The sequence below is a fragment of the Oryza sativa genome, chromosome 6 (assembly GCF_034140825.1).
Source record: "Oryza sativa Japonica Group chromosome 6, ASM3414082v1".
Classification (NCBI taxonomy): Eukaryota; Viridiplantae; Streptophyta; class Magnoliopsida; order Poales; family Poaceae; genus Oryza; species Oryza sativa.
The window spans coordinates 31,658,201-31,685,800 of record NC_089040.1 but is presented as its reverse complement, the minus strand read 5'-3'; the positions used below and the strand labels follow the sequence as shown (position 1 = coordinate 31,685,800).

The 27,600-nt window shown below is 41.2% G+C and overlaps 2 protein-coding genes across 4 annotated transcripts; one reads left to right on the top strand and one right to left on the bottom strand.

Annotated features, from left to right (window-relative positions):
- Nucleotides 1-32: 32 nt before the first annotated feature.
- On the top strand, nt 33-18,806 carry LOC4342103 (serine/threonine-protein kinase ATR-like). Of its 3 annotated transcripts, NM_001421930.1 has the most exons (16): nt 47-300; nt 377-521; nt 962-1,074; nt 1,192-1,529; nt 1,615-1,739; nt 2,782-2,926; nt 2,998-3,564; nt 3,646-3,721; nt 4,416-4,764; nt 5,006-6,256; nt 6,382-9,688; nt 9,763-10,332; nt 10,657-11,277; nt 11,379-11,573; nt 11,669-11,846; nt 18,299-18,806. In NM_001421930.1, exons 1-15 carry the CDS (start codon nt 138-140, stop codon nt 11,834-11,836), a joined length of 8,133 nt encoding a protein of 2,710 aa, NP_001408859.1. In that variant the 5' UTR covers nt 47-137; the 3' UTR covers nt 11,837-11,846; nt 18,299-18,806. The 3 variants fall into 3 exon arrangements, with proteins under 3 accessions (XP_066167288.1, NP_001408859.1, XP_025881977.1); XM_066311191.1 differs by lacking the exon at nt 18,299-18,806 and having other exon boundaries at nt 33-300; nt 11,669-13,591; XM_026026192.2 differs by lacking the exons at nt 47-300; nt 18,299-18,806 and having other exon boundaries at nt 454-521; nt 1,021-1,074; nt 11,669-13,591.
- LOC9271931 (transcription factor BHLH3-like) lies at nt 14,457-16,388 on the bottom strand. The gene is made up of 4 exons (XM_015788231.3): nt 15,695-16,388; nt 15,428-15,601; nt 15,185-15,355; nt 14,457-15,040 (listed from the first exon to the last, which is right to left on the bottom strand). Exons 1-4 carry the CDS (start codon nt 16,241-16,243, stop codon nt 14,960-14,962), a joined length of 975 nt encoding a protein of 324 aa, XP_015643717.1. The 5' UTR covers nt 16,244-16,388; the 3' UTR covers nt 14,457-14,959.
- Nucleotides 18,807-27,600: the final 8,794 nt, after the last annotated feature.

Sequence of the window (27,600 nt, the reverse complement as noted above, 5' to 3'; positions counted from 1 at the left end):
CCTTTCCTTTCCTACCCACGAACACAGACGGTGTGGGTGGATGGAGTCTGGAATTTTTTCCGTTCGAAATTAAGGAGGGAAAGGAGGCGGCGGCGGTGCTCCCGCTCCGGCGGCGGAGGCGGCGGGGATCGCCGGCGATGGCCAACTTTTCCAGCCACATCCAGGAGCTCCGCGAGCTCATCGCGGCGTCCTCCACCACCACCTCCACCTCCGCCCCCGCATCCGTCCACTTCGAGGTCAAGCTCCGCGAGGTCCTCCCCAACCTCCTCCGCGACTACGTCGTCCCCTCATCCCCCACCGGTTAGGGCCCCCTCCCCTCCTCTCCCTCTTCCCCCGTGCCTTCGCTTTGCCCGCGATTGAACTGTGCGAGGTGCAGCGGACGGGAGGGAGGCCACCGCGGTGCTCAAGCTGCTCTCCTACACCGCGGGGAAGTTCCCGGGGGTCTTCTTCCACGGCCGCGCCGCCGACGTCATCCGCGTCATTGGCCGTGTCCTCCCCTTCTTCGCGGAGCCCAACTTCCGGTACTCCATTTTTCTCCCCCCACCTCTTCACCCCCCAAACCCTAGTCCCAATCGATCTTCACATTTGATTGGGATCCAATTACGTGACATGTTCTGGACACACCACACTCATTTTTTGGCTGGCGTATTGGTGCTGCTTATTGTTCGTCGACACTCGTTTGCAATGTGCAACATGGGACGAAATTACGTTTTCGCTTGTATATTGGCACGAAAAAAGGTGCCATATCAAGGGAAAGGATCGTTGTGCAAATCTATTAATGGAGAACTTGTCATTAAGGAATAATGAGGAGAATTTGACATAATGCAGATTATTTATTCTTGTAGCTTCTGCTCGTAATCGTTCACTGTAACAGTGGTAGCCAAGCAGGCATAACAATGCACTTCACTTGCTGCATGTGCTACCATTTCTTTACATACACACTGTGTCTCCATTGGTGCAGGTCAAGGCATGAGATTATATTTGATACAGTTTGGTCTCTTCTCTCGCTTCTTCGCACAGGTGACCGAGAAGCCTACCGGCAGTTCTTCTTGGATGTCATGGTTGCAGTACAAGGTCTGTGTTTCTGTCTTCTTATTTAGTCATGAGGTTGTGCCATGTACAGTAGTAGGATTCCAGTTTCTTAGGTTATGATGAAATGATTTAACTTGAGCTTGTTGTCAAATCCATCAGATGTGCTATATGTGGTGGCATCAATGCATGGGGACAGGCCAAGTGGCGTGCTTACTGAAAGATATTTAGTTAAATGCCTCTGCGGATCCTTCTCAGATATCTTGGATTCACCTGGGATTTTTAGTGATCTCCCAGACAGTTGCCAGCCTAAGAATGGACCCGGAGTACTGGTTGATCTGACAGGTGAGACGAGGTGGCGTCCATTTGCCACCATGCTGATTAAACTTGTCAACAAGTGTCTTGCAGATGGGACCCTGTATGTCGAGGGACTTGTTAACATGCCATTTGTTTCTGCTGCCTGTTCTATTATCTGCTATGGGGATGAATCCCTACACAAGGTTGATATCTAACTGTTTTACTTGATCCTTTATGTGTTTTTGATTGTACGTCTTTTAGACACTGGTAATCAATCTGGTGCAACAGGTTTGTTTTGATTTTGCACGGATTGTTGCAACGGTGATCACTGTTGAGATTCTTCCTGTGGAAAACATTATCCGTTCGATAATGTGCATTTTGAGCCAAGATGTTAACGGACTTTCTGATATCAGGTATGCTGTTCACTTCTCATTGCGTACTATACTCGTTCTAATGATGCATACTGAGCAAACAACAGTCACATGACAGCAACAATGTTTCTCAGATTTGTTTTACTATGCAAAAGAAATTTATGGCAAAATAGTTTACATTGTGTAATAGGGGGGGGGGGGGTCCAAGAGTAACTCCTAATAGGTAACAAGGTTTGTTTGCTTTCCTTGCTCACCCCCAATAGTGAGAATTGTCTCATTGCCCACTAGCTTGGTTTCTTTAGTTTTGCTTGTCTGCTGCAATGATATTTACATCATGTGATGCCTATGGTCCGAGGTCCCAAGTTTTTTTTTTTATTTCACAAATGCAAGTTCACAAATATAAGTTGTATTGATTTTTACAGTCTCCAATACAAAAATGTGAGTATGTTTTTTTTAATGTTATTCTAGCAAAAAGGAGCTATCTATTATGAAGGTATGTTGGAAGATGAGTCCAGTGATATTTTCCCGTAGCCGATCCATATACACACGGATATATTAGTGGTCAAAGTTTTACAACGTTAACCGCATGGTCGACGGTCCCAAGGTGACCTGTATTAGGAGACGTGGGATATTTATGAAGGCATCTTTGGCTGCATAAACAATCAACCATATTGGTCTTGGTCTATATGTATATGCCTCTCTTATGTTTAGTTGTTTACCTGAAAGGCTGAAACTCTTAATTATAGCTGTAACAATTGAAAAGTAACATTGGATACTGCACTCAACATCAATATACGGAAACTTAGAAGAAATTAGAAATATGGTGCACAAACCTGTAATGCGGTGGATTGTATTTCGCTTATGTTTCTGGTCAGGAATATATGTATAATGCTGCCTTTTCATTGCAGAAGACTACAACAGTATTACTGGGGAATTTCTTTCTGCAACGTTGTAGTATACTGATGAAACTAATGATGGTAGTAGTAGTTTAATTGTTCAACTACTGTGAATGTCCTGGTCAACTGTTTGGATTGGAGTGCACATGAACATTGTCTAATATCATTACTTCGTCTCCTTTCTGCAGAGATGCAGATTACGACTTTTCAATGGGTGCCTGTCTTCATGCACTGCATTCTTCCTGCCCAGGCTATATTGTTGCAATTACGGCTTCTGACATTGTTAATGTTTTTCAAAGAGCAGTGCATACCAGCAGAAGCTCAGAGCTTCAGGTTAACAATTTGATTTTCCCAATCCCAGTTTCTATGGATACTCTCATCTGCTAACTGCTACTGCTTTTCAGGTTGCTATGTGCAATGCATACAAGAGAATAGTTGAACTCTGCTCCCCACGAGTGTGGAAACCAGAAATACTTCTAAAGCTGCTTTGCTTGCCAAAGCCTTGTGCTAAATTGATAGAATGCATTCGACTGGTCGTTGACAAATCTGGCCAGAGTTTTTTATCTTCTGATGACAGGGATGATGGAAGCAGCCTACTGGCAAAATCTGAGGGATTAGATTTGCCAAAAGTTGGGCAGAAACGAATAGCTCTGGACGAGGAAAATAGTTTCCCCAAACGTTTAAAGATGACAGAACCAAGATTTTCTTCTGGTTCATTTATGGTCGATGAACTTTCTGCTGGCGTTGGACAGGAGCTAGAAAAGGATCATGGTTGTGATTTTCGTGTGCAACTATATTCACTTATTAATTGCCTGTCACCTGACAATCATATGGCTTATCCATTGGAGCCGGCAATTTCTATTCAAGTGCTTAGTCTGCTATGCCTTTCATTATCTGTTTATCCAAAGACAAATCTGTTTAGTAGAATTTCCAAGCAAGTCCTTTCCTGGATTCCTTGGATTTGCAAGCAGGTAGGAGGAAGTCACCAGAGATCCTTTTAGACTGACATCAATTTTTTACTTACACATTCTAAGCATTGTTGAATGGTGCAGACAACCAAGATATGCATGTTTTCCTTTGATGTGTCACTCTATTTTGAAGCTGTTCAGACTGTAATGCTTCTCCAATGTGAGCTTCCTCCTGTATTTTGCATGGCTTTAGTTTAGCAACATTTTGCATTTTGTATGTGGCACTTTACAAGTTGTGACTTTAAATATATTTGAAGTTTGGGTTTTTTGCTGGTTTGTTTAGGGAGAAGCATGTCACGTGTTGTGATTGGTTGAGGTAGACTATTTCATCATACATCTTAAGTTATTTTGTTCATTTATTTAGGGCAAGCTGTAATAGTTGTGCAATTAATATTTTTGCACCGAATAAATAATTGTTCAATTCCTTTGTACCCCTTTTTGAAGTTTGGTTATCATGTTCTCTGTTCTGTATGGATTGATTTTGTGTAGCTCTAGCTTAGGCTTATTATGCCATAAGCCAACTTTTTGGTTTTATGGATTGTTGACCGTCAAAGGGAGCTTAGTCTTATTCTAAAAGTGCAATGACCGGATTGTTTAAGTTCAGCCTATACACCCCTGCAATCTCACATCTGCAACAATCCACCCTGCCCTGAATTAAGAGTCCACAATATGCAAGGGGATTTAGGGGCTTTTGGCTTGTCAGAGGCTATAATCATGAATAAGTTAACTAATCTGTTCTAGGATAAGCTTTTAAGTAGTATCATAACTTGAGCTTATGCTAGGACAAACATCCCTTAGTGCATCTCTCTTTACCTCCACTTTTGTTGTTTATTTTTGTCTGGTTATTTATGCAGCTTTTCTTCCTGGACACACAAAACTGTTTGAAGATGAACCTCTGTTGATTGGTAATGGTTGTACAGATTTCGAGTATCCAAGATATGCTGATCTTATTAACTTGCTGAAACTGGTGTCGGATGATGGTTATCTTACTTCTCAAACATGTTCGGAGAAGTTAAAATGCCTTGCAGTACAAATTATTGCTAAAATAGGCAGCAGGCAGAATGCTGAGTGTGATCTTCAAGTCCTTGAATTGGCTATCCAAAGTGAAACTGGGGAGCTTCAAAACGAGGCTCTTATGTCATTACCCATTATTGTATTGTACTCTGGTCCCAGGATGCTTGGAGCAATGTTCAGGAAACTTGAGTAAGTAAATTATCATCTTTCATAATTTCGAATTGTGCATGTTTATCCAGTTTGATTTTTGTAAGAAAGACAGCAATAAGTTTGCCATATGTAATAGGATTGCCAAATATTGCTGCAGGCACTCTCTGGTTGATAAACAGAAGATTAATTTAATATGTACAGCATCTTCTATTTTTTTAGTTTTTTTTCTTGTCTAGATTTGCAACTTTTGATGGCCTTGTTTTACAATTTTTTTTCTCAGGACAATTGGTACTTTAGGATGCAAGAAACTGTGGAAAAGTATTGCCATTTCACTTGGTTTTCTTTCTTGCTTAAATGGAACCACTGATTGCACTGACAAAGTGGGAAATCATTGCAAACTTTTCCTGGCCAAGCACTGTGAACAGCCAATCTTGACATTAAATCTCTTAAGAGGTTTCTGGTGCCCGCAGTGTGATGTCAGAACTGTCCACATTGAAGATCAAGTTCCTATTGTGGACATTGCACTTTCGGAAGATAAAAATATTGACTTCAAAATTAACATGTTCAAGGCCCATTCTCTTTTCTTCAAGTTCCTTTATGCTGAGACTTCCGAGGAGTGTATAGTTTCTATAGTTGAAGTATTGCCACGAATATTGAAACATTCTAGCAGGGACGTTCTGCTTGATATGAAATTTCAGTGGGTACAGTGTGTTGATTTTCTCCTACTACATGAAATGAAAGCTGTCCGAGATGCATTCTCTAGTGTAGTGTCCTGCTTCTTGGAAACAAACGCGATGGATATTTTGTTTTCTGATGGAACGGGAATGAGTGGAGGGACCAGCAGAGTTAAATTTATGGACAAAATAAAGAGTGCTTTCACTGAAGCTGAAGATCCCCAGATACTACTTACTCTTTTGGAATCGACTGCAGCAATTGTGAAAGCTAGTGATATTCATGGGGAAGTTTTTTTCTGCTCATTTGTATTGCTAATTGGTCAGCTTGGTAATCACGATTATATTGTAAGGGTTACTGCATTGAGATTACTTCAAAGATGTTGCACCTACTGTTTCAAGGGAGGATTGGAACTCTTCCTTTCAAAGTATTTCCATGTTAGAGATAATCTGTATGATTATCTGTCATCTAGACTTTTGACTCATCCTGTAGTGATTAGTGAATTTGCTGAATCTGTTCTTGGGGTTAAGACTGAAGAGCTGATCAGGAGAATGGTTCCATCAATTATACCAAAACTTATTGTGTCTCACCAAAACAATGACCAAGCAGTTGTTACTCTGAATGAACTGGCGAGTCATCTAAACAGTGAGCTAGTTCCGTTGATTGTAAATTCACTGCCTAAAGTGCTCTCATTTGCTCTATTTTATGAAGATGGACAGCATCTGTCATCTGTCCTACAATTTTATCACACTGAAACAGGAACTGATAGCAAAGAGATATTTTCAGCTGCTTTGCCAACACTGCTTGATGAAATCATATGTTTTCCTGGTGAATCTGACCAGATCGAGACAGATAGAAGGTGAATCCTCTTTTTAATGTGTATAGACTTGTCTAGATAGTTGATTTAGGTAATTAGCTGTAATTTTGATTTTCCCCAGAAAAAAAATAATTTTGATCTTAGTTATAATGAGATTTTAATTGCAGGATGGCAAAAATTTCACCAACTATTCAGAATATCGCAAGAATTTTGACAGGCAACGATAACCTTCCTGAGTTTTTGAAGAATGATTTTGTTCGGCTTCTCAACAGTATTGACAAGAAAATGCTTCATTCCAGTGATGTGAATCTTCAGAAGCAAGCCCTCCAGCGTATAAGGAAATTAGTTGAGATGATGGGCCCTTATTTGAGTACACATGCACCAAAGATTATGGTTCTGTTGATTTTTGCCATTGATAAAGAAACTCTGCAAATGGATGGGCTAGATGTACTACATTTTTTCATCAAGCGACTGGCCGAGGTATCGTGTACCAGTATCAAGTATGTTATGTCCCAAGTTGTAGCTGCATTTATTCCCTCTTTAGAAAGGTGCAGAGAACGTCCTCTTGTGCATCTGGGCAAAATTGTTGAAATCCTGGAAGAACTTGTAGTTAAAAACATTATCTTGCTTAAACAACATATACGTGAATTGCCGTTGTTACCTAGCTTACCATCTTTGTCAGGAGTGAACAAAGTAATACAAGAAGCCAGAGGGTTAATGACTCTGCAAGATCATCTAAAGGATGCTGTCAATGGTCTTAACCATGAGAGCTTAAATGTAAGGTACATGGTGGCATGTGAGTTAAATAAACTATTCAATGATAGAAGGGGGGACATTACTTCTCTCATTATTGGTGAAGATATTGCTGATTTGGATATAATAAGCTCTTTAATAATGTCTTTACTAAAAGGATGTGCAGAGGAATCAAGGACAGTTGTTGGCCAGAGATTGAAACTAGTTTGTGCAGATTGTCTTGGTGCACTTGGAGCTGTTGATCCTGCTAAGTTTAAGGTAATGTCATGCGAGCGCTTTAAGATTGAATGTTCAGATGACGATCTTATATTTGAGTTGATCCACAAGCATCTTGCAAGGGCATTCAGAGCTGCTTCTGACACCACAGTACAGGATTCTGCTGCATTGGCTATTCAAGAGCTACTAAAACTGTCAGGTTGTCAATCTTTACCTAATGAATCAAGTAGTTGCAAGATGAGCAAAAGGGGCCAGAAGTTGTGGGGGCGTTTTTCTAGTTATGTTAAGGAAATTATTGCACCATGCTTGACTTCAAGATTTCATCTTCCTAGTGTGAATGATGCTACTTTAGCTGGTCCAATATACCGCCCAACAATGTCTTTTAGGAGGTGGATATATTATTGGATTAGGAAGTTAACATCCCATGCAACTGGATCGCGTAGTGGTATATTTGGTGCATGTCGTGGAATTGTTCGGCATGACATGCCAACTGCAATATATCTCCTACCGTACTTGGTCTTGAATGTTGTTTGCTATGGAACTCCCGAGGCTCGTCAAAGTATTACTGAGGAAATCTTGTCTGTTCTCAATGCTGCTGCTTCAGAAAGTAGTGGAGCTATTGTTCATGGAATTACTGGAGGACAGAGTGAAGTCTGTATTCAAGCTGTCTTCACTTTACTTGATAATCTTGGGCAATGGGTTGATGACCTCAAACAGGAAATTGCTTTATCCCAATCTAATTATGCAATGGCTGGAAGACAGGGAGGTAAACTGAGAGATGAAAGCAACTCTATGTATGACCAAGATCAATTGCTAGTGCAGTGCAGCAACGTTGCTGAGCTGTTGGCTGCTATTCCTAAAGTCACTCTAGCTAAGGCATCATTTAGATGTCAAGCTCATGCTCGTGCTCTAATGTACTTTGAATCTCATGTCCGTGAAAAGTCTGGCTCCTCAAATCCAGCTGCAGACTGTAGTGGTGCCTTTTCAGATGATGACATCTCTTTTCTGATGGAAATATATGGAGGACTGGATGAGCCCGATGGCCTCCTAGGTTTAGCTAATCTGAGGAAATCATCAACCCTACAAGATCAACTAATCATCAATGAGAAAGCGGGGAATTGGGCTGAAGTGCTAACATTATGTGAACAGTCTTTGCAAATGGAACCTGATTCTGTCCATAGACATTGTGATGTTCTCAATTGTTTGCTAAACATGTGCCATCTTCAAGCCATGATTGCACATGTGGATGGTTTGGTGTATAGAATACCTCAATCTAAGAAAACTTGGTGCATGCAAGGGGTACAAGCAGCTTGGAGATTAGGGAGATGGGATCTCATGGATGAATATCTAGCCGAGGCAGACAAAGGTCTGGTGTGCAGAAGTTCTGAGAACAATGCTTCTTTTGACATGGGTCTTGCTAAGATATTCAACGCGATGATGAAAAAAGATCAGTTTATGGTTGCTGAAAAAATTGCCCAGTCCAAGCAAGCATTGCTTGTACCTTTAGCTGCAGCTGGCATGGACTCATACATGCGTGCATATCCTTACATAGTTAAGCTCCATATGCTGCGTGAGTTAGAAGACTTCAACTCCCTGCTGGGAGATGAGTCATTTCTTGAAAAGCCATTTGCTGCAGATGATCCTAAGTTTCTGAAATTGACAAAGGATTGGGAAAACCGTCTGAGATGTACACAACCATCTCTGTGGGCAAGGGAGCCATTGCTTGCTTTCCGAAGGATGGTTTATAATCTGAGTCATATGAATGCTCAAGCTGGGAACTGCTGGCTTCAGTATGCAAGGCTCTGCCGTTTGGCTGGCCATTACGAGACTGCCCACCGTGCAATACTGGAAGCAGACGCTTCAGGTGCTCCTAATGCTCACATGGAAAAGGCTAAGTACCTCTGGAATATACGGAAGTCTGATAGTGCTATAGCTGAACTTCAGCAAACACTTCTAAACATGCCTGCGGATGTTTTGGGACCTACTGTCCTTTCATCCCTTTCTAGCCTTTCTCTTGCTTTGCCAAATGCACCCCTCTCTGTGACACAGGCATCAAAAGAGAATCCAGATGTGTCCAAAACTCTCCTTCTCTACACTAGATGGATCCACTATACAGGGCAAAAGCAGAGCAATGACATCAAATCTCTATATTCTAGGGTAGCAGATTTGCGGCCCAAGTGGGAAAAGGGGTTCTTCTGCATAGCAAAGTTCTATGATGATTTGCTTGTTGATGCTAGGAGACGCCAAGAAGATAAGAAAATTGCAAGTGGAGTTGGACCTGTCCCTCCTAGCTCTACTGGTTCTTTAACTACAGCAACTGAAGAGAAGCCTTGGTGGGATATGCTTCCAGTAGTCTTAATACAGTATGCAAGAGGACTTCACAGAGGACATAAAAATCTTTTTCAAGCGTTACCGCGATTGCTTACTCTTTGGTTTGAATTCGGAAGCATATATATCCAGGATGGATCTTCCTTCAATAAACCCATGAAAGAAGTTCATATAAGGGTAAGTTTTTTTTTTTTTGGCACATGTTTTTCATTGCTTTAATCTATTTAGGGGATCTAATCAACTTCTTGTAGTTGTTAGGCATTATGCGCGGGTGTTTGAAAGATCTACCACCATATCAGTGGTTAACTGTGCTGTCTCAGTTGATCTCCCGCATCTGTCATCAAAATATTGAAGTTGTCAAACTTGTCAAATGCATCGTCACATCTATTTTACGGGAGTACCCTCAGCAGGCTCTATGGATGATGGCTGCAGTGTCAAAGTCAACAGTTGCTGCAAGACGAGATGCTGCTGCTGAAATATTACAATCAGCAAAGAAGGGCAGTCGGCGTGGTAGTGACAGCAATGCATTATTCATGCAGTTTCCTTCTTTGATAGATCATCTGATCAAGCTGTGCTTTCATCCGGGGCAGCCAAAGGCAAGGGCAATAAATATCTCAACAGAGTTCAGTTCCTTGAAAAGAATGATGCCGTTAGGAATCATCTTACCCATCCAGCAGGCTCTAACTGTGACTCTACCATCATATGATACAAATATGACAGATCAATCAACTTTTCGTCCCTTTTCAGTTTCCGAGCACCCTACTATAGCCGGAATAGCTGATGATGCAGAGATCCTTAACTCTCTTCAGAAACCAAAGAAGGTATATCTAATATTGCTTTGCTTGACTACTACACTTGTTCGAGGAGCAGTAACTGTCTAGATTACTATATTTTGTGTTCAAAGTTATCATAAATTTTGTTGGGTGTGAGTGTGACCATTGGAAAGGGCGTTCAAGTCAATGGTTGGATCTGTTATGGGGTTATCAAGGGTCTAGGACTCTAGGTCACTTGTTAACATATGGTATTTGTTTGTTGACACACCATGCGGTCTATTTCCACTGTTTCAAAATGGTCATGAATTAATTTTTGTCACATTTCACCAAGCTAAGGGTACCTGACAAGCATATGATTGTTTTGAACTTCAGGTTGTTTTCATTGGAAGTGATGGAATTTCTCGACCATTTCTGTGCAAACCAAAGGATGATCTTAGGAAAGATTCGCGCATGATGGAGTTCAATGCAATGATCAACCGCCTTCTCTCCAAAGTCCCTGAGAGCCGCAGGAGAAAGCTTTATATTAGAACCTTTGCAGTGGTTCCGCTTACAGAAGATTGTGGAATGGTAGAGTGGGTGCCCAATACTCGTGGTCTTCGGCAAATTCTTCAGGATATCTACATAACTTGTGGCAAATTCGATAGGATGAAAACAAACCCACAAATCAAGAAGATATATGATCAATTGCAGGGTAAAATGCCTGAGGAGATGCTGAAGGCTAAAATCCTTCCAATGTTCCCCCCAGTTTTCCACAAATGGTTCTTGACTACATTTTCTGAGCCAGCTGCATGGATCCGTGCCAGGGCAGCTTATGCGCATACAACCGCAGTTTGGTCAATGGTTGGGCATATTGTTGGGCTTGGTGACAGACATGGTGAAAACATCCTTCTCGATTCAACTACTGGGGACTGTATTCATGTGGATTTCAGCTGCTTGTTTGACAAGGGCTTGCTGCTCGAGAAGCCTGAGGTGGTGCCATTCAGGTTTACACAAGTAAGCACTGAAACCTTGTTTTGTAGTGTCCTGTCAGAAGTTTTTTGAACCTGTGATTTTGGTTAAGTATTAACATGATCGTGCTAAATCTCTAACTGTAGAACATGGTTGATGGCTTGGGCATCACTGGTTATGAGGGCGTGTTTGTGAAGGTCTGTGAAATTACTCTATCGGTTCTGAGAACTCACAAGGAGGCACTCATGACTGTTCTTGAGACCTTTATCCATGATCCGCTAGTAGAGTGGACCAAATCTCATAAATCCAGTGGAGTGGAAGTCCGAAACCCACATGCACAGGTATTGATCTGCGCCATAGCACTCTCATGTATGTTTATCATCGCTAAACCAACCACAGCATTCTTCTGATCTAACCTCTTGTTTCCAATTCTCAGAGGGCCATCAGTAACATCACAGAAAGGCTCCAGGGAGTTGTGGTAGGCGTTAACGCCGCTCCTTCTCTGCCACTTTCTGTGGAAGGCCAAGCACGCCGCCTGATTGCTGAAGCAGTCTCCCACAGCAACCTCGGCAAGATGTACGTCTGGTGGATGGCTTGGTTCTAAGTTCTAACAGGTCCCTCCTCCACCCCCTGCTTATTATATCTGTTCTACTCGTATTTATGTTTGACCTGGAACTCTGGAAGAGGTAGGCAGGAACCGGAGGGCAGTTAGCTAGTGGCATTTTGTAACTGGCCGGCCCTCTAGCTGCCATATTCCTGTGAATGCCTGCCAATGCATGTCACTTAACATACTCTTGGACTCTTGGGCCGTCCATAGTATTATTACTACTATTATAATTAGGATCTTATTATATATTAGCAAGAAAACATTTGCACTGGCATTCTGGCAACTTGTCACACTAATAATATATAAAAGTGATGCGTGAGGATTGGACCAGGCTTGTGGCGTCATACATGTATGATCGCACACTGCATGACTCCAAACAAACTATACTTCGCTAAATAGTCTAGTGCTGTACTGTGCCTAGGGTTTATGAAGGAAGACTTTTCCCTAGCAGGAGTCAATTGGGTAAGGTTGCAAGACAATTACAAAACAGGTTTGCTTAATCTGAAGTCCAAGCCTAACTTGCTGCACATTTGTGCTCCTTGTATACACATGATCACTGGGTCCGTTTCAATACCTGGGACTCTGGGAGTGCCTCTAGTTTCTTGACCCAATCCAACTCGACAACACGGGTTGATAGATACACATGATGCACCCTTTGTTTTCGTCCTGGATCTGCCACTCTCTCATAATATGAACATGTCAGCAATGCTCCATAATGAATGAATAATAATAATAATAGAGCTTAGGAACTGATCATCCTCCAGCATGACTGATAGGTCAGCACAAACAAACTCTGAACAAGTCATGGCCAACACTCATTCCCACACAAGTGTAGTATCCGTAATGAATGAATAGGTGAATCCCCCTATGATGAATCCATGGATCTCTGGTAGCCCAGCCGAGGTCATGGTGATCATGGCGACGGAGTACCATGGTGAGATGAGAGCTCAGATCATCACGAGCGCTCGTCCATCGTCATTGGCATGTGGCCTGTGAGCCTGTGGGGCGGCCGGCATACGCGTCAGCTGAGCGCATCTTCAACATCCAAGATGATGAGCACACACACACCTTCCCTGCCCATCCCATGCTTGGACACGAAACGCCGGCGTTGCGCGGCAACCGTGCAGTGCGCGCCTAATACAGTAGTTGTGACCATGCATACTGGAGTACCAACTGATTGATGATAATCAAATGGCCCTGATCTGAATTCTGACCTGACCCCGTCAAATGCAGAAGCTGCCTCTGCTTGCCCTCCTGGCAAACCAAACCCTTTTTTTATTTTTGTTACGTACTCCAGCCACATGCCCAAAGTAGCCATATTAAATACCAAATCCTGATAATGTCATCTTGTTCCTGCATATCGTGCTCATTCCAACACTGTTAACGAGTAGTAGTAATTGCGTTGCTCGTGATTCCTCCTGAACCATCCTGTCTTAATTGCAAGCCTGACACTGTCATCCCAGTTCAGAGTTTTTGCACCTTTTTTGCGCATCTGCAAAAAGACCAGTTGCGTGAGTGCGTTACTCGTGATTTCTGAACCCCTGTCTTAATTGCAAACCTGACGCTGTTATCTTCTTCCAGAAGAGCCTGAAGGGTTTTGGGAGCTTATGGCACGGAACCTGCAGACCGTGCTCTCTCGCTAACAGTAAGAGTAGCTGTAGCTGCATTGCTTGCTTGTGATTTCTGAACCCTAGCTTAATTGCCAACCTGACATTATCTTTTGCTCTGAAAAAGGCGTTAGTTTTTTTGGCCTGGAGTGCTGCCCAGAAAAGCTACAAACTTTGGAGTTTAGATTGACCCAACTTTTGCAAGTTTCATCCATCAACCACACAAAAGTGGTGGTAGCTGTTGCCGGCAAAAGTGGTCGCTGCGTGCATTATTTTTTTTCCCTTTACTAGTAAAATACATTATATATACTAGATTAATAACATGAACCTTTGGCTACCTTGAGGGCATATGGCATGCATTAGAAATTGGGAGTAACTAAAGAAGAAGATGAAGAAAAACGGAGGCAGGAGACGGATCTTTGTCGGCCTGATTGGACAAATATAAATTAGGGGTCAATGATGTGCAGACCCTCCTGCTAATGAGGGCATTTGAAGGTGATGAGAAATTGGTCCCCAACCCAACAAGGCCAAGAGATAAGACAAGGGGCATCGATCTGCTTAGGTGGTGAATCTTTTTCTCCCCTTAGAAAATGGAATTTATGCAGGGAAGCAAGCAAGAGATAGCGACCCAGGGGAGACACAAGAAACAAATAGCTCACTCTGGGACTAGAGAGAGAGAGAGAGAGACTACTGATGACTGTGTGTGCTGCAACCGCAAGTCTCTCTCAATCTCAATGTCCTGTGAATTTCTCATCTCCCATCCATCCAATAAGTAGGAAGAAAAGATGGAGGTTGGGCGTTTCAGCTGTGGATTTACGCGGCTGGAATCCGTCGGGAGTGCGCAGGTCAAAGCGGACGACGGAGACTCGTCAGACACATGAGTACGTGACAGCCACAAGCTGGCTGCTAGCGACCGACGTGAGCTTAATTACTTACTGCATTATATTCCATTGCATGAGGTTAATTTAGCTTAGCTGTGTGCCCATTGGCCATGCAACAAAAATACTCCATACACACACTAACAGGGCCATCGGTACATTGCAATTTGGCAAGGTGATTATAACAACACAGGAGTGACACCACTAATCCTTTTTTGAGTCCCAAGCCCTTTCTTGAATACAGGAGAGAGGGACATGAGAACATACTAGGAAACAATTAATATAAGAAGAAACATTAGGGATGGCGAAAAAAAGTGCGAGTAGATCAATCATTAAAAGAGAAAAGTTGTTAAGAGAAAGAAAGAGTCTGATTGATGATGATGATTCATGGACAGACGGGCACAACCACATGTAATGTAATGTAGTAGTATTGCGTTGCATGGTTACGAGGAACGATGGGGGAGATGGATTGCAAAAAGGCCTCCCGAATCTGCCTTTTCCTCTCCTGCCCTACTACTCAACAACACTGAACTCTGAAACCCTCTCTCTTTCTTTCTGCTCGATCTGCTGCTGCTACCACCACTATTACCATTGCTGCTGCTACTTTTATTGCTGCTGCTCTCGGTGTCCTCTCTCTACAAGCATCCTCCTCCATAGCCGGCGTTCTTGAACAGCTCCTGCTTTATCATGTCCGCGCTCATCCTCTCCCTCTGCATCTGAAATTTCACCAACATCATTATTATTTCAGCATTTCATCCATTGCACTAGTAGTAGTAACAACTATAGTAGAAAAGGAAGAAAGAAAGATTAATAGTAATTAGGTGAATGAAAGAAAGAAAGAAAGAAAGAGGAGGAAGAACCTCGGAGCAGGAGGCGTGCATGCCGAAGTCGTTGAAGCAGCTGACGACGCACTGCTGGATGTCGAGGCCCAGCGTCTCCAGCGTGCTCACCGTGGACAGGAGCAGCCCTGGCTTGGCCGCGCAGTAGATCTCCACCCGCGTGTCGCCCCCCTCCTTCCTCTCCACATCGAACTGCACCTCACAAACTCCATTAATCCCATCATCCTCCTCATTATATATCCAGCAATGGATGGATGCAGCTACCTTGGGTGTGTTCCTGGCCAGCATCTCGTTGGGGTTGAGCTCCCTGAAGACGCTGAGCACCCCGGGCGTCTCCTGCTGCTGCTGCTCCTCGATCTCCTCCTGCAGCTGCCTGATCCTCTCCAGCAACTCCTTCATGTAGTCGATCGTGTCCCCAAGAATCGATGTCCTGTCCATCTACTCGCAAACACATACATCATCTAATCTCATCTCTCTCGCACTCGCAATCCCAATCGCAACACAAAATGATTCACTAAGTACTCTATATACCTTGCTGATCTTGGGCACCACGGACCGGAGCATGGAGAGGCGGTCGTTCAGCCGCTTGCGCCGCCGCCGCTCCGCCATCAGGTTCTTCGACGGCATCCCTTCCACCCTCTTCTTCTTCGACGCCGGCGCCGCCGCCGCTGCGCTGAACCCGCCCTCCGCCTGCAGCCCGGGCTCCACCTTGCACACCCCGAGCCCGCCGCCATCCACCACCATACTCGCCTTGGGCTCAACCACATCAAGAAACCCCATGTCGCCGCCGCCGCCGTACTCGCCGCCGCCGCCGCCGGCATTGGGCCCGAATGCGGCGGCGGCGTTGCCGTAGACCTCGCTGAGGCAGTCGAACCCGGCCGCCGGCGCCGGCGGCGGCTGCTCGTAGGAGGCCGTGAAGGTGGGGAGGACGCTGACCGTGGTGGTGGACTGGTGCCGTTCTTGGAAGCCGTCCATGGCGGCGCACGCCGGCGAGAAGAAGTCCCCCATGGCATTGTACTCCCACGCGTCCCTCCTCAGCGAGAAGAGCTCCTCCAAGAACGCCTGCTCATCCAGCTCCATCTCCTTCCTCTCTTCTTCCCTTTGCTTTGCTTCAGCTGCAGCTATAGCTTAGCTAAGATTGCTTGTGTGTGTGAGAGAGAGAGAGAGCACAGCAGCACAGCTTAGCTAGCTGCACAGGTGGTTATTGGTGTGAAATGGAGGGGATGGAGAAGGTGAGAGGACAGGGGGGGGATTAATATATGGAGGAGTTTGTAGGAGACAATTATTCCCTGTAATAAATGATGAACAGTGGTATTAAGGATTTGATTAGGGAGGGGGGGTGCATATGCATTTGCCTGGTTTGGACCCTGTGGAGCCTCTAGGATGGGATTGGATTGGAAAGGAATCATACCTTTTCACTTCCCTTGTCTCAATTCCATTCTCTCTTCCTTTTCTTTATTTTTTAATTCCTTTAGATTTTGCTATAGTACTTACTGCTCACTGGGGAGGTTCTCAATCCCATTTTGTAGTATTGTGGCTTGTGAGCCCTAGGGGGTCTAGTAGGGTCACATAACAGTGATATGTAGGGGATCAGTATTTCTCCTGCTGTGTCTATAGTTCATCACTTCTCTCCCCCTTTTTTATTTTCCCTTGTGTGTTTACAATGTCTTTTCATTAGTACTAGGGAGCTATTAGTATGTGATGAGTAGTAGTAGGCGAGTGACATGAGATATGATAAGTCCATTGGACATAAAGATCAGTTTTTATTCTTGCGCTAAAATATGATATCCCCATGTGAAGAGGGGTGTTTTTTTTGGTGCTAAAAAGTTACAGTGTTATGAGAAGCCATATACAGTAGTAGGGGGCACTTTACTAAATCCCTCTGGGCAAAAGAACCTCTGAATAACACTCTTCAATGTGTTAAATTAAGCACTTTCTTAACGCATATTATGGTCTGTTTAGGGAGTTTAAGATTTTAAGAAGTAGTTGGTTGGTAACTAGTTTATGAGGATCTGGAAAAAGCTGTATTTTTCAGCTTGTGGCTTATTCATTTTTCTGGATTATATAACTATTGTTTCTCAAAATCTGAACTAAAAGCTGAACTGTTTGAGGAAACTTCTGATTCTAGGAGAAGCTACACCAGCTAGCAACTCCCCGAGTAAGCCCTATAACTCTATAAAGGATTAGAGAGATTTATTGTTCAGGACTTATCAGGATAATTATACTGCAGTAGTAGTAGCATACAGGAGTATACCTCTATTACGACCTTGAGGTTCAGTGCAGACCAAAATAACAGATGCCAATGCCATTCTGAAGGAGGTTAATAAATCAAGGAGGAAGGATCCAAAAGCCTCTTTTCGGATGGCCATTGCGGCACAGACTTTGAAAGGCTCAACCAAACAAACACTCATCAGACTCCACAGAAACTCTTGGGCATGGCCAAACTTTGGTGCTGAGAGTGAGCTCATCTCCTCCTCATTGTCTGGCCCTGCCCTTCCCTCATGGACTCCTACTCCTAGTCTAGTACTAGTAGCCACTAGAATATGAAGAAATCCTGTGACACATTTGTTAATTGTTTTCTAATAGCCTCCTAAGAAGGCCAGTGCATAGGAACCGGATGCAACAGCTGAGTGCAGATCATCTGTGGATGATTTCATATGTAGAAGCAACTGCACAAGTTGATTCTTGCTTCTGCCTTCTCCTCCTTGTTATCAAGTGGTGGTAGTTCTGTTCTTTTTAAAAAAAAACATTTGTTACACGAATCTAAACAAAAGTATATCCATATTTCTATAGAAAAATAAATTCATTTAGCCGAAGGTAGTAACAACTAACAAGTCGAGCTTAAGTGAGCCTGGATGTATAAACTTGAGCTCAACAAATGCTCGAGACGATCCAATTTCACCATCGAGCTTTCAAGTATGCTTGGCTTGAACTTGGTCAAGCTCGAGCTTTTTGACAGCCTGGTTAAGCTACATGACCATATAGAATTACTCCATCTGTTCTAAAATATAAGAACATAGGACTGAATTGGATATTTTACAGTGCTATGAATGTTACATTGAACAATGTATCCTGTATTGAGGATAATTCAGATTTTGATAAGATGAATGACATGGTTGTGTGGGTTGATGGCAGGCACAGGAGATCCCAGTAGCTAAGCAAAGATGGAGAAGTGAGAGGCTGGGGGAGGGGGTGTGCGGCAAAGTTTGACCCACAGGTGTGTCTGAATCGAAAACGGCTTTGAGGGCAGCAGAGACCGTGTCAGGTTCCCCTGCTCATCTATACATTGGCATGCAAGTCTGCAGCCCTTGGCCCACGTGTCCCTCTCTCCTCTCTCTCATCACTTCACTTGGGTGTATGTACATCTGTGATTCTGTGCTTCTGACTCCTTGATCTTGGTCCTCCACCTCAGCACATGGACCTCAAGTTTAGGCTGCATTTGAGAGTGAAGCTCTTGTCTTTGTCACAGCTTCTGGTTGCAGTTTCTTTCAAAATCTCCACGATTACTTCAGATAATTTAGAATTTTTCTTAGATTTAAGTATTTGCAGTTATACAATCTAGAAAATGACCAAAACATCAGAGGTTAGAAAACCTAACCTTTTCATATTATTGTCATCTGATTATATTTACTGGCTGCTTCTTATAATCTGGACCGAGCTCTCAAACAGGGTCTCTTATTGGATGATAAAAATGAGAAGTTGATTCAGCCTCAGCTTGGATAACAACTTCAATGATCTGGAGTATAACCCTACACCACGCTCATATATTCAACTACTGTATGTGTATATTTGCATTTCTTCCCTTGATTAATATGTAGTTTGTGGACCATGGACCAAAAAAAAAAAACTAATCACAATGCTGGCCAACCCAAGAGAAAGATGTAGATAAGCACAAGCCTTATCCAACAAATAAACAACGCTGTTATGCTAATTAAGTTTCTCAGCTTAGCTATAGTTTCTATTTTAACATCTCGCTGCATAAATATAGATAAGTTTCCATCTGTCTCTATATTTTTCTCACGTTTGTGTCAGTCGCTAGAATTCATCTGCTAGTCAATCTTCAGGCAAGAGACCCCGGAGGGCGGCTTGGGGAGTGTGTGCCTGCAAACAGAAAAATAGAGAGGGTCACAGGTAAAGCTTCTGGTGGGGGCAGTCTTGCTCTTGTTCATGTTGATTACTAGCTGGTTCCTCCAAGTTGCTTTAAAATTCAGATGACAGTGCTGTTTGTTTTTCCTTGGAAAGTGGATGCTGCCAAGTTCTTTGCAGCCCAAGAATTAATGTTTATTCATTCACTTTCGATTTTGTGCTCATGGTTTCACAGAATTGAACTACTGGCTATAGGTTCTGCATGCTGTGCCCACAGCCACATATCACTTGCTCTTCTAGGTTCTCTAGCTGTTTTAGGGGTAACAAAAATACACACACTTGTTTATACTCTAATGAACAGTCACATGTGCTTAGCTTGATAACATTCATCTGTTTGGGCCATGGACATTAGTTTCTTAATCTCATTAATTAGCTATCTATATTTGTATGAACAGTAACCACTACTGAAACATTGGATTCGAATGCAAATAAAACTTGAATTGCGAGCTGTCCAAACCAGACCTAATAATTAACTGCACCCCCTGTAATCTTGTTTCAGAATCCTCTTGTAAGTACACACTATATGTGATCAGATGATGTGATTGTACATTGCAGTAACCTGCGCTCCAGCTGTGTTTAGTTGGCAGAAATTGCTATTAGTCGAGGGTCATTTGGACGACTAATTCAGTAAGTAACAGATAGTTGATGCAGCATTTCCCGCTAAAGAATGGACTGATTTAGCATCAAGTTGCCATCCATTGGCTGTGCGTCAACAATGAGGTAAGTAACCAACAGTTGATTTGGTATTGATCACTGAACTTATCTAGCATCTAGTTAACATCCATGGGCTGTGCTTCAACAATGCATTGGGATGACATGTCAAGGTTAACCAACAGTGTGCTAATCTTGGCGTATTGGTTTTATACAGATGGGTAACTTAATTAATTAAGCTAGTGTTGCTTCCTCCTAGATAGCTTACCATTAGGCACCATGCATCCAATTAATTAACTCAGCAACACGCTGTACATACGCATGTTATGTTCCGTACGTGTTCATCTTTCGTTCAAGCTGAATGCATGCATGGCACTAGTAGATATATATGGATTTGGTATTTAGTGATCATAATGCTGGTTACTTATAAGATGGGTCAAGAGGCATAGCCTATATATGTGCATATAAGAGCAAGTTTAATAGTGTAATCAACTACTGACTTCAAATCATCTACTCCCTCCGTTTCACAATATAAGACTTTTTAGCACTACCCACATACATAAAGATGTTAATGAATCTAAATACATATGTCTAGATTCATTAACATCTAAATGAATGTGGGCAACGCTACAAAGTCTTACATTGTGAAACGGAGGAAGTATTGTTAATCTAATAGCCCATTCATATAATAGTTAACTATAAAAATATATTACAAATTAATACTCGGTCACATCTCTCATTCACATATAACGTTTTGGAGTCCGTGTTGCAGCTGGCTATAAATCTGTAGCCTGTTTTTTTCGCTCTTCTCTTTTCTTCTTAATACGTGGTTATAGCTGGCTTATAGCCTGCTATTGTACCTGCTCTAATTAATATCTATATAGATACCAATCAAGTTGGATAAACTAAGGAAGCATATATGCATGGGCCAATTCTCTCGGCAGGAATTATTAATTAATCCCGTATAAGCATGATTCTTCGAGTTAGCTTAGGCCGGTAGGATTTCATGGCATTGATTTCACCAGACAAATGGCTGCAGACAAACCCTTCTAGATCATTACTAGATTGAAAAAAAAAATAGTGTCAGCTAGCTTTGCCGTAGATCTGCGGGTATATGATCGCGAATAGAGATCTGCATCAGAGTTGTTCTCTGGGCATTACTAGTGCTCATTAATTCAAAGACACCATTAATCTGTGTGTGACTGTGTGATTGAGAGACGGACAAGATTCCTACTGTCCTACATATATAGTGGTAAATTTGTTTGATTGCAATCTATATAAGTGTGAGGCATGATCATTATGCACATAAGACAAGTTTAGTGACTGATTAATAGTGTTTGGACATGCATGCGAATTAATCGAAGATATATCCCTCGATCTTCGGTGATATTAACAAGCTAGCCTGGTATGGAAAATGACTAGTCGATATATATAGAGCTAGCAATCCCTTTCTAGCTGGATTAAGAGCACGCCATTCACTTCGTTTCTGCTACCAATTAATGCAATCTTGAAATTTTTTGCAAGATCAATCAGACGTTTAACATCAAACACTAAATCATTAACTTACATGAGATATAAAGCCATATTGATCCATCATGTAAAGACAAGTTCCTAGATCGAGAGTAGTCACTCTCAGAAAGAGAAAATGTTGCACATGGCTTCGTTCCCCATGCACTTCCAATTGTTCACACACGCAGGGTTTAAGCAATTAAGCTGCAATAGGAACAGGAAGAGGCTAGCTGCACATTGCTACTACTGTATTAGCTGCGACCATTGGCATGAGTATCACCCTGCACTATATTTTCCATAATCCATAATCACTATTTCTTAAAATATAACAACTTCTAGCATCTAAATTTATTCTAAATATAGCAACTTCTCTAGCGAGTACTACTTCGTCTTGACCAGTCATCGAGCTCGAGCACAACTATATCTTATTTAGTTTCTTCACTTACTCTATTTTCTTAATTAATCACAACCTTTTGTCACTTATTTCTATCTACTTTCTTAACATGTGTCCTTCCGTAAGGTAAGAACCCAACGGGATTCTTAGGTATTCATGGGAATACCAAAAAAAATACAGAAAAGATGATATTCTTAGCACCTTGCTTTTTTCCCTAACAAATCAATTGCTCTTGTTGACATAAAAAAACGATATTTGAAGAGAGAGACATCCCTCCAAATATTTTTTTAAGAGGAAATTGTGAACGCGTTGAGGATTGAGCACGGCGATGTCCCTCCAATCATTTCTTAAGAAGAAATTGCGAGCGTGTTAGGAATTGAATACGGGGTCTCGGGTTTGAAACCACACACATCTTGTCACTGCAGTAAGTGCATCTCTCTACTCCTATTGACATAATCTTGTTTTCTTCTGATAAATTTATTTCTAATTGTTGATGAGTGAATACAATACTTGTCTTAAAATTCTGCGTCAGCCATTGGTGGAGGGAGTAGCTTGCCAGCATCTCCTTGGTTTCATTTTGTGATTAAATAACTTAATTTCACTTTGTAACTATAATGAATTGTTTATTCATATAGCTACTGGGCAGGAAGCAGAGGGCTGGAGAAAGTTGCTGGTTGCAAGCGTCCAAAGGCCTGAAAAGGCGGCCAGTGAAACCGTCGTGGTTTTGCATGTAGATGGTTTTTGGCTTGTCTTATGTTACCTTCTCCAGCTACACCTCTTGCTCTGCTCGCCCACAATATTTATTTTTTTGCATATATAATACTATATCCCCATGCATGTATACTTAGGCCCTATTCTTTTCTAAAAAAAAAAACTGGATAAACTTTTGGATATTTATGGTACGCTTTTCAAACTGCTAAATGGTGTGTTCGTGTGAAAACTTTCTGTATGAAAGTTGCTCTAAAATATCATATTAATTTATTTTTCAAGTTTGTAATAATTAAAACTTAATTAATCACACGTTATTACCATATCATTTTACGTGAGACACTTAATTTTTATCTTTATCTTCAGAAAATTCGAACACCGTCTTAAACCGATGCAAAATAATAATCGATCGATCGAGAGCTCGTTGCTTTTTCATGTTGCAGGTCCTAGATCCGGGCAGGCCTTTCCTGTTTTCACGGTTTACGTGTGCCAATCCGTGTAGAGTGGTACAATATTCTAGTCCTCCAGTTACTATACTATTCTCCCATTTAATATATAATCACTTGCATCGTTTAAATTTTCTTCTAGAATATAGGTATTTTATAATTGTTCAAAGTGCTACTCGTTGCATCAATCACATTTTGTTTAAATTTTCTCTTTTACCACAAACATCCTTTTACTCTATCCCTCATTTAGAGCTTGTTACTGGAATATGGATTAATACATCATGCTTCGATCTTAAACTCGGTGTGATATTTTAAAACTTTATATATAGAAGTTTCTTAGAATAAGTTTCAAATCCATATTGTTCTATGACAGTCAATTTATTCATTCATTCATTCATTTAACTTGTACCCTTGATAGATCACAAAATCATTTAGCTATTGAACCATTTATCTAGGAGTATTTAGGTAAAAAAATAGTATATACTCGCTCCAATTGTCTATAGTTTAGCACAGGGATGCAGTAATTTGTGATAGAATGGAGTAGCTCACTTTTTTAAGATTAATTTAGATAGCATGTTCTAGTATGTTCAAAAACTAAATATTTTAAAAACTTATTCATAGTCAAAATCTTAATTTTTAACCTTAACCTTTTTTTAACACAAAAATGTTAAGAATCATATATGGAAGTGGAGGTGTTGTATACGGCACATCATTCACATTTCTTATCTCTCAGTGCGCGTAAAAACGTTTTAATTGGACAGTACACAGAGAATTCCACGTAAGAGATCGAATTAATAATGTAATAGTGTGTAGTACTTGCATAACGAGACAAATTGAAGTTGGTTGCATGTGCTAATATATACTGACTCAAAACACATGGTTTAATTCTGTGCTTGTGCTCGTCCTCTTCGCTTCGATGTACGTAGGAGCTAGCTAGCCCGGCCGTGCCATTATTAATTCCCGCGGGAACACTTCAAATTAATTTGAGGACAAACAATGAAGTTTCACACATGAGTGTGTGTATTTTATCTGTAAATAGTATACACTATCACCAATTTATCAGTACTCTTTAATTAGTTTTTCTAGTTTATGTACACATATGCATAACATTTCTTCTGCAGTTCACCACACACACATGCATATATATCTACATCATATACTGTACATTTAAGCTGGCAGGCTCTTGCAGTGTACGTGCAGTAATACTACTGCATGTGATTTTTCTTTTTTCGATCTTCTCAGGAGTATATACATTAATACGTACAGTAGTTAGGTGAGGGCTGTAGTCATATGTACAGTACTACATCGATCCTTTTCAAAATATATGGCATTGTTAACTTTTTATATAACATTTGATTATTCGTCTAAATTAGTATAAATATGAAAAACTATATTTTAAAATTATATTTTATTTGATGATAAAATAAGTTATAACAAAACAAAAGATATTTATATAAACTTTTTAAATAAGACGAATGGTAAAACTTTACATGAAAAATCGTATATTTTCAAATGGAGGGAGTAGATGAGCAGACAAATTAATATAGTGCGTACGTGTGTACGATGCCGACACATATTCGTGGTCCATCCATTCATTCATTCGTTGGTTCGTTCATTTGCAGCGACAATATATGCAAGTACTAAGCTGTATTAATTTGCATGCATGCGCATATGGAACGATATGCATGGGCGGTGCATGCAGTGCCATATCATCTCTGGAACTCAGCTCGCTGCTCTTGCATGCTACTCCATCCGTCCCATAATATAGCAATTTAGGACCAGAAAAGATATTTTATAGGATAACGAATCTGGATATACTTATGAAATATCCTGTTCGATCCTAAGTTGCTATATTATGGGACGGAGGGAGTAGCTGCGTAGTACGACCTGCATGCTGTTTGTATTCATCGAAGATAGCTACTCATACACTGGCCAGTATACTGGGATATACTGTATTGTCTTGTCACATATACATACAAGCACGTTTTACTTGTTCATCATTTGTACTACTATACGCCGCACGACCGTACTCATATAATTAATATTTTTCTAAAAACACATTTCTTCCATATCAGAAAAAACCAACCTAGATTGTGGAAAGAGGGAGTACGTGCATACACTCACCTTAGTAACACACATACACACGTCATATCCTATGAGTACTTTAAAAAAAATTAGACCAATATATTATAAGATTGATGAGTGTTTCACTGTAGCAACGGAGACATTGCCTATCTACACCATCTGTTTCATAAAAAACTAAATCATGGCTATGAATCTAAATACATGTGTATTCAAGTTTATAGCTATATATTTTTTTTTATTACAAAGTGTGTTCACCGGTACACATTGCGTGTGGTCCGTATTTGTCTTGCAGTAGCAAAGTACTACTCCACCAGTTAATTTGTTTTGAAAAGAAATTTATTTCAGGAGAGATAGCATCCGTTTTAAAATAAAATTATCCTTACCACTTTTGTTTGTCTCAGAATAAATTTATCTTTAGAAAATTATTACATTGAAGTTTGTAAAAATAGAAGATAAATGCATTTAACTAGATAAAGTAGGAGGATAATTATATTAGGATTTGATGAAGTGAAGAATATATTAGTATTTTTATTTTATATTGGCATACGTGAATGGATGAAAAATAAATTTATTTTAAAACGAAGTTAGTACTTGAATAGTTGATGGTGATCTCGGTCTTTAGTTTCGCGGCGACAAAACCATCACACGCATGATATATGCATGTACGTACGTCGTACATCTATGTTATTAGACAGATCGAAGGCAACAAAATAAAATTAGATTATGCATGCATGATAAGTCAATAATATACGCCCAGCTTGTCTATGTCCACTCTCTTTTAGTTTCCTGCAGCATGGATGCACATTACATTGGAACCTTCACGAGATGTTGTGAATATGGTAGGTAGCCGCAAATTAAAGGAGATTAATCGTCAGAGACCACATTACAAAATTCATGTCGTCGTCGTTGTCGTGAGGATCGGCGCCCGGATCGAGATCGATGCTCATATCATATGTATGAGCAAGGTGCGATGCACCACCGGCCGCCCATGGCAAACAAACAAGGCTAATTAACAACCAGCCTACCGTTCTACACTCGTCGTCCTATAAAAATTCAACTCTAGAGATTTCGGATCATAAAAAATCAACTTCTAAATCAAGATGATCCTGAATAATATAAGTATATGTCCAAATTTATTCTTAGAAATTAATTATTTTCTTTTAATTTATGGAGGGAGTACACCGGCCATTGGTTTTGTTTGGTCGCCTGCATTGCATCGACACTGCAGGCTCGCACGGAAGATGCAGGCAGAGGTGCAGGACAGTGTACTAGCTCTAGCTAGTACTCCACTCCAGTAGAAGAAGAGAGCAGAGATCATATGTAGTATATCGATGGAGCAGGTAGATGATGACCAATGACCATGGCAATGGCGATGGCGATGCCAACAAATTAACAGTAATTGATCGATCGATCTGTGAGAGGAGAGGAAGAGGAAGAGGAAGAGGAGAGGAGAGACAGGGACAAACACTAGACGCCATGGATCCCCTCGGGAAAGCGAACCCCTACCACTGCTAGCATATGCATATGCATGCTACTCTACTACTCCTGCATGGCTTCATGCTGCTGCTACACTCTCTCACTGTCATAGCCTGTGGGCCCCGTCGCCAGCCGCCACGTGGAGCAGATTACGGACGGCCTAGCTCTCTATGCATGGCGCAACTATACGTAATCGTTCATCTTCACTACAGCCATTCATTGATTTTGACAATTTGACCACTTTACAAAAACTTGCTAAAACTTATTTAAAAAATAACCCTTTTGTTCAGCGTCAAATCGTGTGACGCTGAATTTAGACACCTCAACGCCAAATAGCACAGAGCTGAATGTACGTTGGCACGATGACTCAGCCTTTCATCCACGGTGGCACGGCATTCAACGCCAGGTGACGTGGCGCTGAGGTGTCTAAGTTCAGCGCTCGATTTGGCGCTGAAAAAAAGGGTCACTTTTAAAATAAGTTTTGGCGATGGTTCATTTGTAAAATTAGTTTTTGCAAAGGGTCAAATTGTCAAAATTAATGACAGCCATCAGAGCAAGTTCAATAGTATAGCCAACTATTGACTCCAAATCATCTATAGTCAATTTAATAGTTAATTCACACAATAATTATCTATAAATATATACTATACTATTAACACATGGTTCTACCTGTCATACTGATCACATTGTATCTTGTAGTCTGTGCTACCGTTGGCTACAGTAGCTTGCTGCTCCTTTCTCTCCTATTTTATCTTCTCGACATGTGTTTATAGCTAGCTTACAATCTACTATTGTATCTGCTCTTATTTGCATGACTACTCATCGTTGAGATCCATCTCAACATCTGTATATATCGTATGCACTAATGCATGTTCTTATTAACGAACCATTCGTCACGAAGGTTTCATATTAATATAGTATAGAAAATTATGTAACCCAACAGACTATGTGATGAAGATATTGTTATTTTACTATATGTCGGAAGAAAACTAGAGAAAAAAACTTGGGAATTTTTAGCCATC